Here is a 16,859-nt window from a genome sequence, read left to right as displayed (position 1 = left end):
TGCTTGCTGAGAGAGCAGCCCAATTATTTCTAAAATGGCTCCCTCTGTTGCATGTAAACAGGAATGTGGACACGCTCATTGTAGATGTGTTTCCTGTGCTGGACACTCCAGCCAAGCAGCTGATTTGGCAGTTCATCTACCAGCTGCTGACCTACGAGGAACAGGAACACTGCAAGAGCAAGATCGCCCGCTTCCTGGGCTTCAAGAGTGCAGGTTAGCTGTGGCTTTACTGTGTGAACGTCAGGGGTTTTCTGTCCTGATTGCATTCTGACTGTGCATGTTTATTACCGCAGAACCAGAAGTAGGTCCAGAAACCCACAGACGGAGCAGCTCCATGCGAGTGTCAGGTACCTCTCACAAAAACACTGTGAGAGAGAGAAGCTCAGACGACTGCATCATCGGCACTCACCTGGGAATGGGTATGACATTTTCCCCTATCAGTGTTTAGGATTTAGACAAAAAAGCAGGGTCCAAAATGAACATTTTCCACACTGAACATATAAATACATGAACAAAACTCAAAAGTTTTGGGGGTTTTGTTAAGATTTTTTCATATTTTTTGAAAAATAAAAGGCTCTTATGCATTTATTTGATCAAAAAACAGTAAAAATCATAATATTGAGAAATATTATTACAATTTAAAATAACTAATTTCTATTTTAATGTATTTTTAAAAGTTATTGTTGTGATGGCAAATATGACGTTTTAACAACCATTACTATAGTCTTCAGTATCACATAGTCCTTAAGAAATTATTCTAATATGCTGATTCTTGTTATTATCGTTGTTGAAATAACTTATAATGCTAACTAAATTAATTTTTGTGATATTTTGTGATTCTTTTTTGTGATACTTTTTTCAGGATTCTTTGGACAATAGAAAGTTCAAAAGAACATTTGAAATACCTTGATGTTTATTTTAAAAAATCATTGAAAAATCTACAGTATATACTGTATATATATATATATATATATATACTGTATATATTACTTGGCATAAATACTAATTACTTGGAATTTAATCAAATCAATTTGTTACTCTTATTTGATGCTTCATACTTGTTAATTTTGGATCCAGCTCATAGTATGATGTAGAACTGATATAGGCCAATAAGTTTATATAGAATACTGTTTATGCTATGCATTGCTCCATTGTAACATTGTTTCAGATAGCCATGTCATTCTGTCCCTCTTTGGGGTAAACAAGCAATCAGAACTGCTCTCAGCCATGTTTATGATTCACCAGCATCTATTAGGCTAAAGCTATAAACTGCTTGCAATCGCTGTGCGCCTCTCAGCCACCTACCGGCCAGACCCGCTGCTGAAGCTGACTGCCCTCAGTCTCTTTTTAGCTCCTGAAGGGCAAGCAGCTTTTTGTGCACATGCTCTGTTTCTGGACCGCACTCTCTCTGTGTCTCAGGAACATTCACTGACCCTGTGACTCCAGAGGAAAGACAGTGTGGGGATGGGACTTCCTTCCCAGAGTCCCCAGATCTCAGCCACGTGGGTACCATTTACTGCTCATCCGCAATTCATTGCACTGTCATCACTGCTGTTATGAAATCATGCATAGTCTCATCTAACCACGCCCCAACCCGTAGATGTCAGGAGTGTACACGGAGCTTGAGAACATGGTTCCCGGGAAGAGCAACCAGTCTCTCCAGAGTCACTCCTCACCCAGGGCTGTTGGCATGGGCCACGCTGAGAACAACACATACACTCAGTCTTTCACACACAGTAACGCAGGTATTCTGAGTTTGTTCTGACATCCACAATTGACACATGGTGCCTCCAAAAGAAAAAAAACCTGTGTGACAAATTTACACTAAATGTGCTTGCTTATGTAGATAATTTAAGATAGAAAACAGGGGTTTTCAAACTGGGTTCCAGGGATCCACAAGGGGTTAAATAGGTTTTATTTTTCTTTGAGAGTTAAAAGAATTACAGAATATTTTTGGAGGGCTTTTAAAGTTAACACACTAACTGAAGATATTAATTAAATCTGTTTTATACATAATTTTGGTAACACTTTATAATAATGTTACATTTAGTAACATTAGTTAACTACATTACATGAACACTGAAAAATACTTGTAAAGCATTTATTAATCTTAGTTAACATTAATTTAAACAAAATCTAAATAAAAAGTATATTAACATTAGTTAATGAACCTGAGCTAACATGAACTAGCTAGTTGTATTTTTATTAACTAACATGAACAAAAGATGAATAAATACTGTAATAAATGTATGGCTCATTGTTAGTTAATGTTAGGTAATGCATTAATGAGTGTTAACTAACACTTTATTGTAAAGTGTTACCATCATTTCTTTAACATTATTACTGTTATTAACTGTACTTATATTATTATTATTACTACTTATTTATTTATTTATTTGTTGGCATAGCTTTTACATAGCATTTATTTATTGATAATAGCTTTTAAGAGTAAGAAATTAAGAAAAATCTAATTTGGATAGAAAGTTGGCAGAAAAAAAATGGATGCAATGGATTGTGCAAATGATTATACAAAAATTAATTTAATTGTAAATGTTTCTCTTTAGATTTGGATGACAATTTAAAAGTGGGTGTACTCTCCAATTCAATTTAAATATTTAACAAATAATATTGTAATGGTTTTGTTTTGCAATGACAATTATTTTTTATGGCCTTACAAGTAGGGCCATGGCATCAACAAGTTTGAAAATCCCTAGTTTAATGTATTAGCATGTTATAGTTCTTTATCGGGATCAATTTAAAACTTTTTAGAACATTTAGAACAATAAGATCTCTGATAAGTGTTCCTCATGATTTTGTACATTTTGCAGGGAACCGTAAGTCAGGCCTCTCTCTTTCATGGACTGAATCCTTTCCTGGCCCTCAGTTTGAGCCTTACCAGCAGACTGTTCCTTCTCCAGACAGTGTGGACTCTAATCCTTATGTTAGTTTAGACAGCCCCCCTGCCTCCCCTCTGCCTTCTGATGAACCCAGTCCTCTGCCCCAGCGCAGGAAGCTCTTCACCTTCTCACGTCCACCTCGCAGCCGAGACACCGACAAGTTCCTGGATGCTCTGAGCGAGCAGTTGGGACACCGGGTCAATATCGTGGATGACTTTAAGGGAGGGGAGAATGATTATGAGGAGGTTTGTGTCAGATACAGAAAGAGGTTACTATAGCCTGGCCAATTAAATATCACAAAATTGTAATATTAAAATATTCACAAATAGTTATTTATTTAAATAAATTATAAACAAAAATTATTTAATTTTATTATTATTTGTTCTACCCATCCTCCAAAACAATTGTCTTATGGAGGGTTGCTTTTATTTTACTTTACTTTACTTTTTTCCTCCATCCATTTTCCAAACCTCTTGTCCAATGTAAGGTCATTATTTATTTATTTATTTGTTTGTTTACCATCTATCAATTTTTTACATCTAATTTATGTTTATTTATTTGATATTTTGCATCTATCCATTCTTTAAATGCTTTTCATATGCAAGGCCACATTTTTATTGTTTTTTTAAATGTTTTTCTTCCATCCACTTTCCAAACCTCTAGTCCAATGTAAGGTCCCATTTCTTATGTTATGTTATGTTATGTTATTTATTTATTTCATTATTTATTTTCCATTTATCCATTCTTTAAATTTAATTTATATTTATTAATTTGAAATGTTGCATCTATCCATTCTTTAAAACCTTTTCATATGCAAGGTCACATTTTATTTCATTACATTTTATTTCATTTTATTTTTTATTTATTTTAGTAGGAGCATTATATAAATTTTTGTACCATACAATGTTGTTTTTTTAAGCCCTAACTGTTTTTGTGACACTGGCAGATGAGTTTCCAGGATGAGCAGGAAGTGAACATGCTGCCTCATGAGTTAAGCAGTGCCAGCAGTAAAGACCACAGCAGCAGCGATGACTCCACCTCAGTTTCCTACTCCTCAGGCTCTGACCACATCCCTCCTCCCCCACACAGTCCTCCGCCTCCGCCACCTCCCATCCAGTTCACCGACCCACCGTCGCCCCTGCCCCTCACCCCAGAGCACTTGCCCCAACCTCCCCCCGCCTTCCAGCACCACCCCATCATAGCTCCGCCCCCACCTCCACCTCGCCTCTTCCTCACTAACCGCCCCTTGTTGCACATGGTGCTGCCCACCAGTGAGGAGCTCAGGGCCCAGCACAGCCGTCCCAGACGCTCCTCTCCCCAGCCCAGCGCTCCATCCATTCTCCAGCTGCACCAACCGAAGGCTCACCCCATCCTACAGTCATCCCCGCGTACCTCCCCTCAACCCCCGCACGCAAGCACACAGCATACTCACCTACGACATCCCACCCAGTCCATCTACCAGAGCCAGCAGACCTCTGCCCCCAGAACCTCCCCTAACCTGACCAAACAAAAGAGCCTCCATTCCCTGCCTTCCCAACAAAGCTATGATGGTACGCTCTCAACCAAGGTTCCCCCACCACCGCCACCTCCTTTACCCCCACCTTGTGATCCTCCACCTTTGCCCAAAGCCAGCCCGAAAGCCTCTGACAACAACCACATGAGCGTGAAGAGACTGCGCTGGGAGCAGGTGGAGAACTCTGAAGGAACTATCTGGGGACAGGTTGGTTAGTGATACATAACAACCACAGTGCACCTCAGAACCATGTTGAAGTGATGAGATGTTATTAAGTACAGATGATCTGTTTTCTAGCTTGGAGATGATCCTGATTATCATAAACTCAGTGACATGGTCAAGTACCTGGATCTGGATCTGTACTTTGGCACACAGAGGAATTCCAGTAAGTTCTCTATTTTGTTATAGCTGCTTCAGTGTAGTATTGCATGTATACATCATCATCCCCTTTTCATACAGTGCTGTGAAAGAGTTTTTTGCCCCGTCTGATTTTCTGTGTTTTTACACTGAATGTCTTCAGATCATCAACCAATACTGAGAATTTCAAAAATCATGAACAAAAAACACAACAACATATATCTTTCATATATTTAAATGCTTCCTGTATTGGAGCGTTTCAGATCATGGCGAAGAATTTTTTTTAATTAATTTAAGAAATTAATTATTATGTAATAATTGAATGCAATGTTACTTTATATTTATTATATATTTTATTTATTAATTTATTTGATAATTTATTAAAGTAATACAATTTATGATACTTCCGTTCAAAAGTTTAGTGGTAAGATTTAAAAAAAAAATTTTTTTATGTTTTTGAAAAACTCAATTTTTAAATTTATTTTAAAATAACTCTTTTCTATTTTAATATATTTTAAAAAAATATTTATTCCTGTGATGGCCAAGTCTTCAGATCATCAACCAATACTAAGAATTTCAAAAATCATGAACAAAAAACACAACAACATATATCTTTCATATATTTAAATGCTTCCTGTATTGGAGCGTTTCAGATCATGGCGAAGAATTTTTTAAAATTAATTTAAGAAATTAATTATTATGTAATAATTGAATGCAATGTTACTTTATATTTATTATATATTTTATTTATTAATTTATTTGATAATTTATTAAAGTAATACAATTTATGATACTTCCGTTCAAAAGTTTAGTGGTAAGATTTAAAAAAAAATTTTTTTTATGTTTTTGAAAAACTCAATTTTTAAATTTATTTTAAAATAACTCTTTTCTATTTTAATATATTTAAAAAAAATATTTATTCCTGTGATGGCCAAGTTGAAATTTCACACCTTCAGATATCATTCTAATGTGCTGATTTGGTGAATTTTTTGTTATTATTATCAATGTAGAAAACAGTCATGCTTCTTTGTATTTCTTTGTAACATTATACATGTCTTTACTTTCACCTTTTATTTAATGCATCCTTGCTGAAAAATTAGTATATTAGTATAATAATTAGTGTAATAAGTATTAATTTCTTCATATTTTATGGTTTGTTAATAGCGAGAATTTGACCTTAAAATAAAGTGTGACCACAGAGTCTTATTGACCCCAAACTTTTGATGGTAGTGTACTGTATATGTAATATACAGACATACATATATGTATGTAATGACATATCATTCAGACGGAGGCAAAGACTTTTTAGGAACACAACATCTCAACATCGTCTGTATATTGCTGTCTTCATCCACATGTGGCATCCGGTTTGTAGCTTGTCATTTTGATGGTGAAAATGAACGCAATTACCTTGTCTATCTTTGTGCTTTTCAGCTCATCTCTCATGGAGATCTACTGTATGTCTGTCTCCGATTCCATCATTCTCATCCAGTTATTGGCATCTTACAGCCCCTTCTCAGTCTCATAACCCTCCATACAGTAGTATATTGTCTCCACTATTGGTGTGAGGAGAGCTCATCCTTACACTGTTATTAAATGTGTCAGTCTCTCTTCCAGAGCCCACTTTCCTGCCCGAGAACTTTAAAAAGAAAGACGTGGTCGAGATTCTCTCCCATAAAAAGGCCTACAACGCCTGTGAGTATGAGTAGGGTTGGGTTGAAGTGCTCTGGGTTGAGTCAGGTTTGTCGTCTCGTGTGACGTAGATGTGTAGGAGTAGGTTAAAGAGGTGCTGTAGGTATTTGCTGCTGTAGCAACTGTGTGGGAATTTGCCCAATGAGAAGGTTAAGAATCCATGTCTCATCACATCTGGCTGCCCTGTTCAGCTATCCTCATAGCGCATCTGAAGCTGTCCCCGAAGGAGCTGCGAGAAATCCTCATGACCATGAGCACTGAGCGCCTGGAGCCCGCACACATTAAACAACTGTTGCTTTACGCTCCTGATGACGAGGAGGTCAAACAGTTTCAGCATTACAACCAGGACCCCACCAAACTTAGCGAGCCTGACCAGTTTGTCCTACAGGTGCTGTTGAGTTACTACTACTTGAGTTCCAGCTGTTTAACAGAGTTCTGTTATAATTCATGTACATATTCATGGATTCTTTGTGGGCTTGTTCTACAGATGCTGCTAGTTCCTGAGTATAAAACCAGACTGAGGAGTCTTCTTTTTAAGACCACTGTGCAGGAGAAAACAGAAGAAATGAGAGGCGCATATGAATGCATATACAAAGCCTCATTAGAGCTTAAAAACAGCAAGAGGTTGGCCAAGATCCTGGAGGTAAAACACTTAATTCAGTAGATATGACTGAATTATAAATGTTGTATCTTTTAGAAAATCCTCTGCAGAGGAGTTAGTGTTTTCGGAGCCACTCGTTTTGAAATATTTGCTCTTTATTTAAATATTTTTCTTACGGTTTGTACACTTCTTGTGTTTTTAGTTTGTTTTAGCAATGGGAAATTATCTGAATAATGGTCAACCCAAGACGAATAAAACAACAGGATTCAAAATTAATTTTCTTACCGAGGTATGTGTGCAATAATTACAGACAAAACATTGCAATGTTTTGGTAACACTTTAGTATAGAGACCAATTCTCACTATTAACTAGTTCCTTATTAGCATGCCTATTATTAACATATTGGTTGTTTATTAAAGCACATATTCGGCATGATCATATTCTACATCCCTAATCCTACCCAATACCTAAACTTCACAACAACCTTACTAACTCTTAATAAGCAGCAAATTAGGAGTTTATTGAGGCAAAAGTCATACTTAATGCTCTGTTAATAGTGAGAATTGGACCTTAAAATAAAGTGTGACCAGTGTTTTTATTAAACGTTCATATTTTTGATGTTTCTCCTAATAATGGATTAAAAAACTCCTCAGCTGAACACAACAAAAACAGTTGATGGAAAGTCGACTTTCCTCCATATTCTTGCCAAATCATTATGCCAACACTTCCCAGAACTCATCGACTTCGCCAGGGACCTCATAACAGTGCCACTAGCTGCCAAAGGTAAGGTGTCAGTCAGAACAACTTCCTGTTAGATATTTGTATATACAGTACACCTCTGTTCAGAAGTTTGGGGTCTGTAAGAATTTTGAAATCTTTTCTAAATAAGTCACTTATGCTCACCAAGTCATCAAAAATACAGTAAAAACAATAATATTGTGTAATACTCTAAAGAAATTGTTCTTAGTATTATCAATGTTGAAAAAACCATGGTACATTTTTTTCAGGATTGTTTACAGAACAGAACGTTTACAAGAACAACATTTACAGTATTTGAAATAGAACTCTTTTGTAACACTATAAATGTCATTACTATCACGTTCGATCAATTTAATGCATCATTGCTGAATACATTTCTTTAAAAGAAACTTACTGACCTCAAACATTTTACTTCTGTTGGAAAGTCATTCCTAATAGAGTTTTTTTTTTGCTGTTGGTTTAAATAGGAATGCAGACATAAAATTTGCAACTATGTCAATTAAATGTATTGATGAATGATTGATGTTCCTGTATTTTCTTTGTAAATTCAGTCAATCAGAGGACCATTACTGCTGAGCTCAGTGACCTTCACTCCACCATCCAAGACATAAGAACCGCCTGTGTGAAAATCCCAGCTACTGCAGAGGATCGCTTCGCATCGGTTATGAGTGTATCCACCAATCCACAGCCTTTTCTGAATGAGTTTGTTAGTGAGAAGTACAGCTATCCTGTGAGAATATATATATATCGAACTTCCGTTGCAGTGTGTCAGCCCTTAACTCTGATATTAGAGCTTTCTGGAAAACTGTCATCCAGCTGTGCAGTCCCTAGACTCCTTGCAGCAAAGAGCAATGGATGAGTTTCATAAAGTGGCCTCTTACTTTGGAGAAGACAGTAAGGCCACGACCACAGAAACCTTCTTTGGCATCTTCGCCGAATTTATCTCCAAATTTGAGGTGAGTTTCTTAAATGCTGCCATTTTCACAGTTGTAATTACACTAAAGCTGTGAAGTAAGAGTTTGCTGATTTTGTATTCAACAGAGAGCACTGAGTGAGACGCAAGGAACAGAAAACCCCAGAAGCCCCCGAATAGCCTCGCCGCTGGCATGGTGAAACCAACAGCTTTTGCTGTTTCTAACCCAGAACGCCCATGTGCCAATAAAAACAGGGAACTTGATAGCGTGAAGGGAAATGAACCTTACTTTAAATGTCTTCGATGAATTAAAAATATCTTTAGAATAAAAAAGATATATATTTTATACAGAACTTCAGCGAGAAAGTATATTAATATAGCCTAATAATGATCATTTTGTTTTGAGATTTCCAGCTGCTAGAGAATGTAACAGGAACATGCACACTTCAGGTGAAGAGGATTGAAAGGTATTTTTGATGGTATATTTTGGTATACTTTGGTATGGTATACTTACTCATCCTCAAGCCAAATGTATTTTAACACACACACACACAAAAGTTTCAGACGAGTTTTAAGTTCTTCACAGTATTAGTGTTTTATTGTTGTACTCCGTTGTGATACGCCGATATTATAGCAGAGCAAGAGTGCACCCTTCATAAGTGAAGATAAAACTATTTTCCAAATCAGTGATCATTTGTATTTTATTGCAATATTAGTTGTGGAATTGATCAGTGGTTTCATCCCGCATGAGAATCTGTGGTAGATTTTACATCATGAAATTGGTTTTCAACTATGAAAAGAAGATGCAAAAGCTTCACATTATTAAATGGCAGAAGGGTACACGCGGTCCGTGTAAGGTCCGTGTAACCCTTTGCAGTTCTTTGTTCTTTGTACACATATCATCTGTTCTTTTAAAATGAGTATGGAGCTTGTCTGACTTTTTTTAGGTACTATTGTTTAAGATAACCCAATGCATTTCTTCCTGGCGTCTTCTGTTCTTGAACAAATGCATGATCTTCCTTATTGCCTGTTTTTGTCATTTTTGTGTATTTTTCTTAGTTTCTTGTCAGAACCAATCAACGAGAAGAAAACCTACAATTTGCATTTGCATGTAGCAGAGTATTTCTATTTATGTAATGTATTCCTGTTTTGATTGTTTCTGTATCGATTTGTTATATTGAATATGTTTTACCAAATTAATTAGTTGTAAATTAATGTTTGTGTACAAATTGTTGGCGTGACTAACCTAGTGTTTTCCCGAGCAGTTCTATATCGGCTTCAATATCGAAGGGCCACATATTGCTGCGTTTTAATCAGATGTCTAATTCGTTTTGCCTGAATAAATACGCTTTTGTGGAAATTCAATTCTGTGGAGTTATTTTGTACTGTAACTGTATCCACTTATGGAGGTCTTCAAGAGGTTCCCTTATGGACCTGGCCTCCAAATCCCACAGATCTCAATCCGATCGCATTTCTTCTACTTTTTACTAATGGAATAAAGTCAAAAATGGCAATTTTGGTTTTATTAATTCCTAAAGTTATAGGCTATCTATCTGTTTATTTGTATATTTATTTGCAGTTGCTTTACTGTTACATTTAACAACAGTTTTAAATCTGATTTAAAGGTGTATCTTCTAATCATGTCAGATTGTAAAGTGTTTGTTTTTTAAATTGCATTTTTATTTTCACAATTATACAAAAATCTTTTATTTTCAGTGCACTCTCCATATCCACTTTGAATGCCATCATAATGTTCTCGTTACCAGGCAACACTATAAGTGCTTCAAATACCAAATATCTTAGATATATGTATACAGAGTCAGAGGATACAGGAAAATGACTAATAATAAACCCCTGACTGTTTATCAAGAAACTTAACTCAATTACACAAACACACAAAAAAATTATTTACAAAAACAGCACAGTATATGGCTAAATTCTGTCTTCATAAATAAATGATACATTTTTTTTGTGTGGCGTTTTTGCAATTTTTCTATAACAGGACAATATAGATATGACAGGAAGTGAGTGGGAGAACAAGAGATGGGGGGGTAGGAATGGGAAAAGTCCACGAGGAGGGATTCGATCTCGGGACACCCGAAGCGCAACTGCTTCATATGTTGGAGTGCTGCACAATGTTATCGGCACCGACACAGTTTAGAGTGAGATCTGGTTTATATCAGTCCTTTATACCAAGGAGCTCAAAGATCAGTATGAGGAGAAAATCCAAAAGCAACTAACCGAAATGAATGCATGAATCATTCGTATCTGCGAAACTCGATTCCGGTTGGCCGATTGTGATTATTCACTACATAATTGACTAGTGTCCTCATTGATTCCCCAAAGCTGTGCTGCTTGTTTTTCCACTATGGTTTCTTTCTTCACATATAAAAAAAAAATAGTTATTTTGTAAATTGGCCTGTAAGCAAAATAATGAACAGTCAGTTGTTCCCTTCAAGCTGTATAGGAGTAAAGAAGATGCAAAATTATGTTAAATGTAATTTCACACAATAATAATAGCTTACACTCAGTGTGCAAAAAGACTAGAATAAGTTGTTAAATGAATGAGCATATAACAATTGAATCAACTGAATGAAGGCAAACTGCAAGTGTTAGTTCAGCTGGAGAAATGCAGTCATTCTCAGGTCATTGTTTATTCTCTCCACATATGCATTCAAGTGTGTGTAAAACCATTAATGGACTCTAATTAGAGGCATCGGTGGTGTTCATTTATAGTGTAGGTGGTCACAGTTAACTTAAAATGGTGTAATATTTTTAGTGTTTTTTGCACTCGCTATATATCCAAAACTACTGGTGAAGAAATACATTTCCAAAAAGAAATACATTTGAGAAGACAACTACACAATGAAACACCTGTTCTTATTTCACTCTTTTTTTTATTTCACTTTGAAGCAGTAATACAAAGCATTTTTTGTCTTTTTCCAAATTCAATAAAGATGCAGGCTTCTGAACTTCAAATGCACCGTCCACTTTTCGTTTCATAAGTGTGAAGTCAGTTTACTTTCCAAATCTCGGTAAAATAGCTCTTGTAAGTGTACTTAGGTAAGGCAGCATGGTAAAGGCAAGGAAAATGTATAAAGAAAAGCTAACTGAGCATGATCGCCTACATTTTTCCCCTCACACGAGAATCGATCAGAATCATATCCCAAATGTTTTGTTTTTGAATGAGAGTTTATGGAAATGAGACAAGGAGGGAAAAATCTAAGCAATTATGTCTGCTCTTAGCTATTATACAGTAAGACTAACATCCGCGTGGCACATTTTCCCCACTTTGGTACCATATCAGGGGTAAAAGGAGGGAAATACAAAGCTATCCTTGTCAAGGCCTGGTAAACATACAAACAAAGCCATAACATAAAGTTTCCATACCAGAATATCACAAAAGCACATATTTTGACCTTTTCCATTACATAAACTGACCGCTAAACCCTTTATTTCTAATTTTAGCAATCAATTTAGAGTCCAATAACAAATGGCCTTTTTCACATATGATCCAAACAGGATTACTTTTACACATAGCTGAGTAGTGCTCTACCACATATGTTTAGGTCCAGTCATTTTAATGCCCTAAAAATATGAAATCATCAGCTGTCAAAGGCAGAAAACTAATCATTTGACATTTGCATACCTTAAACCAAAGTATTGCATGAAACTAGTTTCCAACCCGGAAAAGTAAGGCTTGCAAATGAAAAAAAAAAGAAAAAAAAAAAAGGAATGTTCTGCATTTGTACTGTATTAGCTGACTGGAGACCTGCAGTCACAAGCTACACATAAAGCCACAGTTTTCCACCTTTTAAATTGAGTAATTGCTTTGTTTAGCTAAGGCCACTTAAGACTCACCGCCAAGTACCTCATTCACCAAATTCACCCCATCACCGTACAGACCCAGTTCCTCATGCAATACAGGGCATTTTTGCTGCCATCACAATGAAAGGCATGTGTAAATAAACGTGCAACATCTCGGTGCATCTGTTTCCCTGGTGCCACTGGGATTGTTGATTGTCTTAAGCTTAGGGTATTCGAGAAATACAGCGAAGATTATAAACACTTTGGTAATGGTGAGAAGAGCAGCCCTTTAGCAAATCTTTGGTTAAGGGAAAGGGTGTTTGGGGGTCAAAGCCATTTTTACAGGACGGTGCTCTCTGTGTCAAGGTCTGTGTCCTTGAGTTGGGTAGCAGGATTCTCAATGGCGATATCAGGAACAAGAGCACGAGCCAGTGGTTTAAATGTCATCCCCGAATCTGTAAGATACAAGATTAGGGAATCAGACCATGCTGACTAATGGATTGTTAATAATCAAAATACAAAATCAAGCTTAACAGTGCTTTAATTTATTAGACCACCACCACCCAATGTTAGGTTTGTGCCACAGCTGCCCTAAACTAACAGTATTGGTGATTACCAAAATCATTTTTATGTTTCTTTAATGGTTAATCCACCAGTATATGTAAGTCTTTAAGTCACAGTAGTGTTTCTAATGATAAATTATATAATTATTAAAAATATAATTATTGTTGTTACCCATGAATTTTTTAATTTGCTGTTTTACAAGAAATTCAGAAAAAAAATAGTAAAGCACTTTATTAATTTTTTATTTATTCAGATGCCTAATTACAGTCAATAACAACAGAAACTGTGGAAAGTACATAAAAACAATGCCAGCAAGAATGCCAGCTATTATCAAGGCCAAAGGCGGTCATACAAAATATTGTGTTTTTTGGTAATGTGTGAATAAAAACTATTTATCGTTTAAGCTTATTTGCCTCATAAATGACAATAATATTTTTAGTTTTAAACAAGTTTTTGACAGATTCTGAAAATATTTGTTTTTATTATGACAGGTGTTCTAATAAATCCGTTAAGCACATACAGTGCTTACATTTATTAAGACTACATTTATTGACTGTAATTGGGCATCTGAATAAAAAAACAATAATAAAGTGCTTTACTATTTTTTTCTGCCTTTCTTGTAAAACAGTAAATTCAAAAATTCATGGATTGGCTTTAAAATGAGGATTTACAGTTTATTTTAGAATGAGGATATAAGGGAAAAACTAACCCTACATACTATATAGTTTTCTTTTAACAGTTTTTTTTTATGGAACCTATTCCAGGACTATAATAATAATGATACTAAATGAATAAATAAATAATAATATTTTATTATTAAATTATAACAATTAAACAATCCAATAAAGAACTATTACTATAGTAATAATACTACCATGCTGTAAAATAAAATAGTATAGTATTTGATATTTATAATAATAATAATAATAACAACATTTTATTTTACAGAACAACAAAAATTACAGTACTAATATCCATATGGTCTTCATTTCAAAAACGTGTTACATTCAATCTGGCGTTTCTTGTCAAACAGTGACAAGCCTGCAACCCTTCTTTCACTAAAATGCTGCGCATCAAGGATATCTGCAACATATCTCACTCAAAAACATGAATGGCAGAATTAAGTAATACTATTAACAATGTCAAATGTTAAATAAGTTATAGCAGTGTATTCATTTGGGGTGCTATTTTGGGTAAAAACCTTCAGGTTGCATTTATTGGTTGACATCGTAGATAAGAAAAAACAATTAAGTAAAAATCGATTATCAGTCGATCTCTAGTACTGACATGTAGCAAAATTCTCTCATGACACTAGGACAGCCACAGTGTTCAGAGCAAGGAAGTGCAACTCTAAAATGTTAGTCGTTAAATGCAATTCTAAAATAGTAGTGAGTTAAATGTGCACTCATTTTGTTATTAAACTTATTAATAACTTAAGTGGTATTACAAATGAATCCACTTTTCTTAACGACTATTTCCTATGTAGCTACATCGAAATTCTATTCAGCTTTTAGACATAATCTTCATGTGGCCCGAAACCTTAGGCAACTCGCAGAAACGCAAACAATCAGGCAGTTAAACAGAAGCATAGAGTGACGGAAATAAAAGAGCTTCACCCATTGTTTTGAAAGCAGCACTGCAAATTCCATTGCTGTCACTTCCTGTGGCTGGAGGCTGGGGCGGAGGGGGAACAGTAGGTCTGTTGCGTGGTTTAGGCACAGGCCTCGGGCGAGGAAGCGATCCTGACTGGAACGCCGGGGGAGCGGTGGGACTGGGACTGTCGTGAAACACTGCCGTGGGCGGAGGGGTGCTCGGTGGTGTGGGAGTGCTGGGAGGGGAGGGCTCTTCTCCGCTGGGCTGGGGAGGGGGCGTGGCCTGCGTGGGAGGCTGCGGGGGTGGGTGATTGGGTGCCTGAATAGGAGGCTGGTTGCTGGAGTGGCGACGAGGGGTTGTGTTGGTTTGAGCCTGTGGTTGTGTGGGGCTCAGATTGGTCGGAGAGTGACTAGAAAGCGGTCTAGGGGAGGGGCTGAGGGACTGAGGGGCACATGAAGAGGCTTGGTGTACTGACTGATTGGCTGGTTGGCCTGGTGGAGGGTTGGCTGGTTTAGGAGGAGCTGGGGCCGGCTTCTTGGTACCTATAAATAAAAAGAGAATTTAAAACAAGCTCTATCTGGTGTTCTGAGCTGTTCTCATACAACACCCTGTCTACACCGGACGCAGCCATTGTTGCAAATCCATTCATACTTTGTTTCAAAAGTTTACTGTCAGAGACTTGTTTCGTTGCATCATGTCGAACTGCGCTGTATCCAGTGTAGACAGTATCAAGGATTGTCGCCGCATTATGTTGTTTACTTATCTTCTGAGGTAAGTCTACTGACCTCTGTGTGCCATGTGAGGACTGGGTCCTGTAGATCCAGCCACAGGGGTCCCCACACTCAGCTGTCCTGATCCTCCAGTGCCATTCCTCTGAGCTGGAGGAGTGGACGCAGGGTCTCGGGGCTTTGAACTGTGAAGCAAACGGAGGAAAAAATATAAATCAGTAATATTTAGTAAATAATATTTCTTTGAAATTCTGCAACATGCAAACTCCACAAATACAAACTTAAGCCTTATTGTGATGGAATATTTTAATATCAAGTTTGAAATGGTTAAAGCTAAACTCAGTATTTTTTTCTTTAAATGTGGATTTTTTTCTCAACATAAAAATTAATGAAAAAATGTTTGTATTTCAGAAAAAAATTAGCAAAAAGTAAGCTTAAGATTGTCAATGAGGCAGCAAGTAGACATATGTACCATATCTACACCTAAAGCAGTGGTTCTCAACCTTTTTGACTCCATGTATCATCCTAAATATCCATATGTATATTTAAATTAAAAATTTACATTCAAAGCCCCCCTCCCCCATATTAGATAGATAGATAGATAGATAGATAGATAAGACTAGGTGCCGTCTGAAATTTTCATCTAAAATGAGCATTTTTATCAGACTCCTATGTTTAGGTTCAGTACTTTTACTCTAATGGCAATGTATAGGTCCTTTTCTATGCAATTAAAGTGAAATAACCGAACATAAATATAGGTGCCTGATATAGGTGCTCATTTTAGAAGTTTCCAGACAGCACTTAGAGCTTTTGCATCTGAACTCTTCATTTATTTATTTAGTTAAGTTAGTTAGTTGCAAAATGTAACTACATTTTCGCCCAGCTCTTCATATAAAGTTAAATAAGTATATCCTACTTTATTCGCTTACAGTATACTAGCATAGGGCAATATACACTATGTCTCAACATCCCTGAGATATTGCTTGTATTGTTGCAAAATGTCAAACTATATTATTGCTCAGCTCTAATTGGCTAAATGCAACTATAAACGTGGAGATATTAAAATATTACAACACAATATTAAATAATGATTTTCTGTAAAGCACTTAATTTACTCTTTTCTTCCATTTCTTTTTTGTTAAATAATTTTGTTTAAAAAATGCTTGCATTTTTCTCCACTTTGTATTACCACAGCCTTGCCTTGGCTAATGCTTATTTGAAACAATGTGTATTGTGAAACCCCTAGTTGGGAACTACGGCCCTTAAGGGTACCCAAGACGCCAAAAATTGTTGTCCAAGTTACTAATATGGACACTTAAGGTACTTGGTTGCTTGGATGTATTTAATTTATTGCCATATCAACTTCCCTGGCTATTACATGGTATATACAGATTAAAGGGTCAACAATATAATTAAAAAATATATATATTATATA

General features: G+C 36.2%; 2 protein-coding genes across 8 annotated transcripts in view; one reads left to right on the top strand and one right to left on the bottom strand.

The window, feature by feature from the left end:
• Positions 1-10,074, top strand: part of grid2ipb (glutamate receptor, ionotropic, delta 2 (Grid2) interacting protein, b) — a 30,053-nt gene extending 19,979 nt beyond the window's left edge. For 3 of the 6 annotated variants that reach the window (XM_016270576.1, XM_016270572.1, XM_016270574.1), the window contains 15 exons: positions 62-213; positions 294-419; positions 1,420-1,502; positions 1,601-1,745; positions 2,829-3,142; positions 3,844-4,617; positions 4,708-4,795; positions 6,373-6,462; positions 6,651-6,847; positions 6,947-7,102; positions 7,263-7,349; positions 7,714-7,843; positions 8,371-8,489; positions 8,611-8,775; positions 8,861-10,071. In XM_016270576.1, the coding sequence (XP_016126062.1) occupies positions 62-213; positions 294-419; positions 1,420-1,502; positions 1,601-1,745; positions 2,829-3,142; positions 3,844-4,617; positions 4,708-4,795; positions 6,373-6,462; positions 6,651-6,847; positions 6,947-7,102; positions 7,263-7,349; positions 7,714-7,843; positions 8,371-8,489; positions 8,611-8,775; positions 8,861-8,932 (2,698 nt within the window). In that variant the 3' untranslated portion in view covers positions 8,933-10,071. Of the gene's footprint in view, positions 1-61; positions 214-293; positions 420-1,419; positions 1,503-1,600; positions 1,746-2,828; positions 3,143-3,843; positions 4,618-4,707; positions 4,796-6,372; positions 6,463-6,650; positions 6,848-6,946; positions 7,103-7,262; positions 7,350-7,713; positions 7,844-8,370; positions 8,490-8,610; positions 8,776-8,860 lie in introns of all 6 variants that reach the window. The other 3 variants (XM_016270577.1, XM_016270573.1, XM_016270575.1) reach the window with 3 other exon arrangements.
• A 1,577-nt stretch (positions 10,075-11,651) lies between these two features.
• The window catches only part of LOC107584117 (rho GTPase-activating protein 17-like), a 28,075-nt gene continuing 22,867 nt past the window's right edge, over positions 11,652-16,859 (bottom strand). For both annotated transcript variants that reach the window (XM_016270569.1, XM_016270570.1), the window contains 3 exons: positions 15,482-15,609; positions 14,720-15,238; positions 11,652-12,994 (listed from right to left, as the gene is read on the bottom strand). In XM_016270569.1, the coding sequence (XP_016126055.1) occupies positions 12,879-12,994; positions 14,720-15,238; positions 15,482-15,609 (763 nt within the window). In that variant the 3' untranslated portion in view covers positions 11,652-12,878. The remainder of the gene's footprint in view (positions 12,995-14,719; positions 15,239-15,481; positions 15,610-16,859) is intronic.

The sequence above is a fragment of the Sinocyclocheilus grahami genome, unplaced genomic scaffold, assembly GCF_001515645.1.
Source record: "Sinocyclocheilus grahami isolate Dianchi unplaced genomic scaffold, SAMN03320097.WGS_v1.1 scaffold57.1, whole genome shotgun sequence".
NCBI lineage: Eukaryota > Metazoa > Chordata > Actinopteri > Cypriniformes > Cyprinidae > Sinocyclocheilus > Sinocyclocheilus grahami.
The sequence above is the reverse complement of the archived record's forward strand: the minus strand, read 5'-3'. Positions and strand labels throughout refer to the sequence as shown.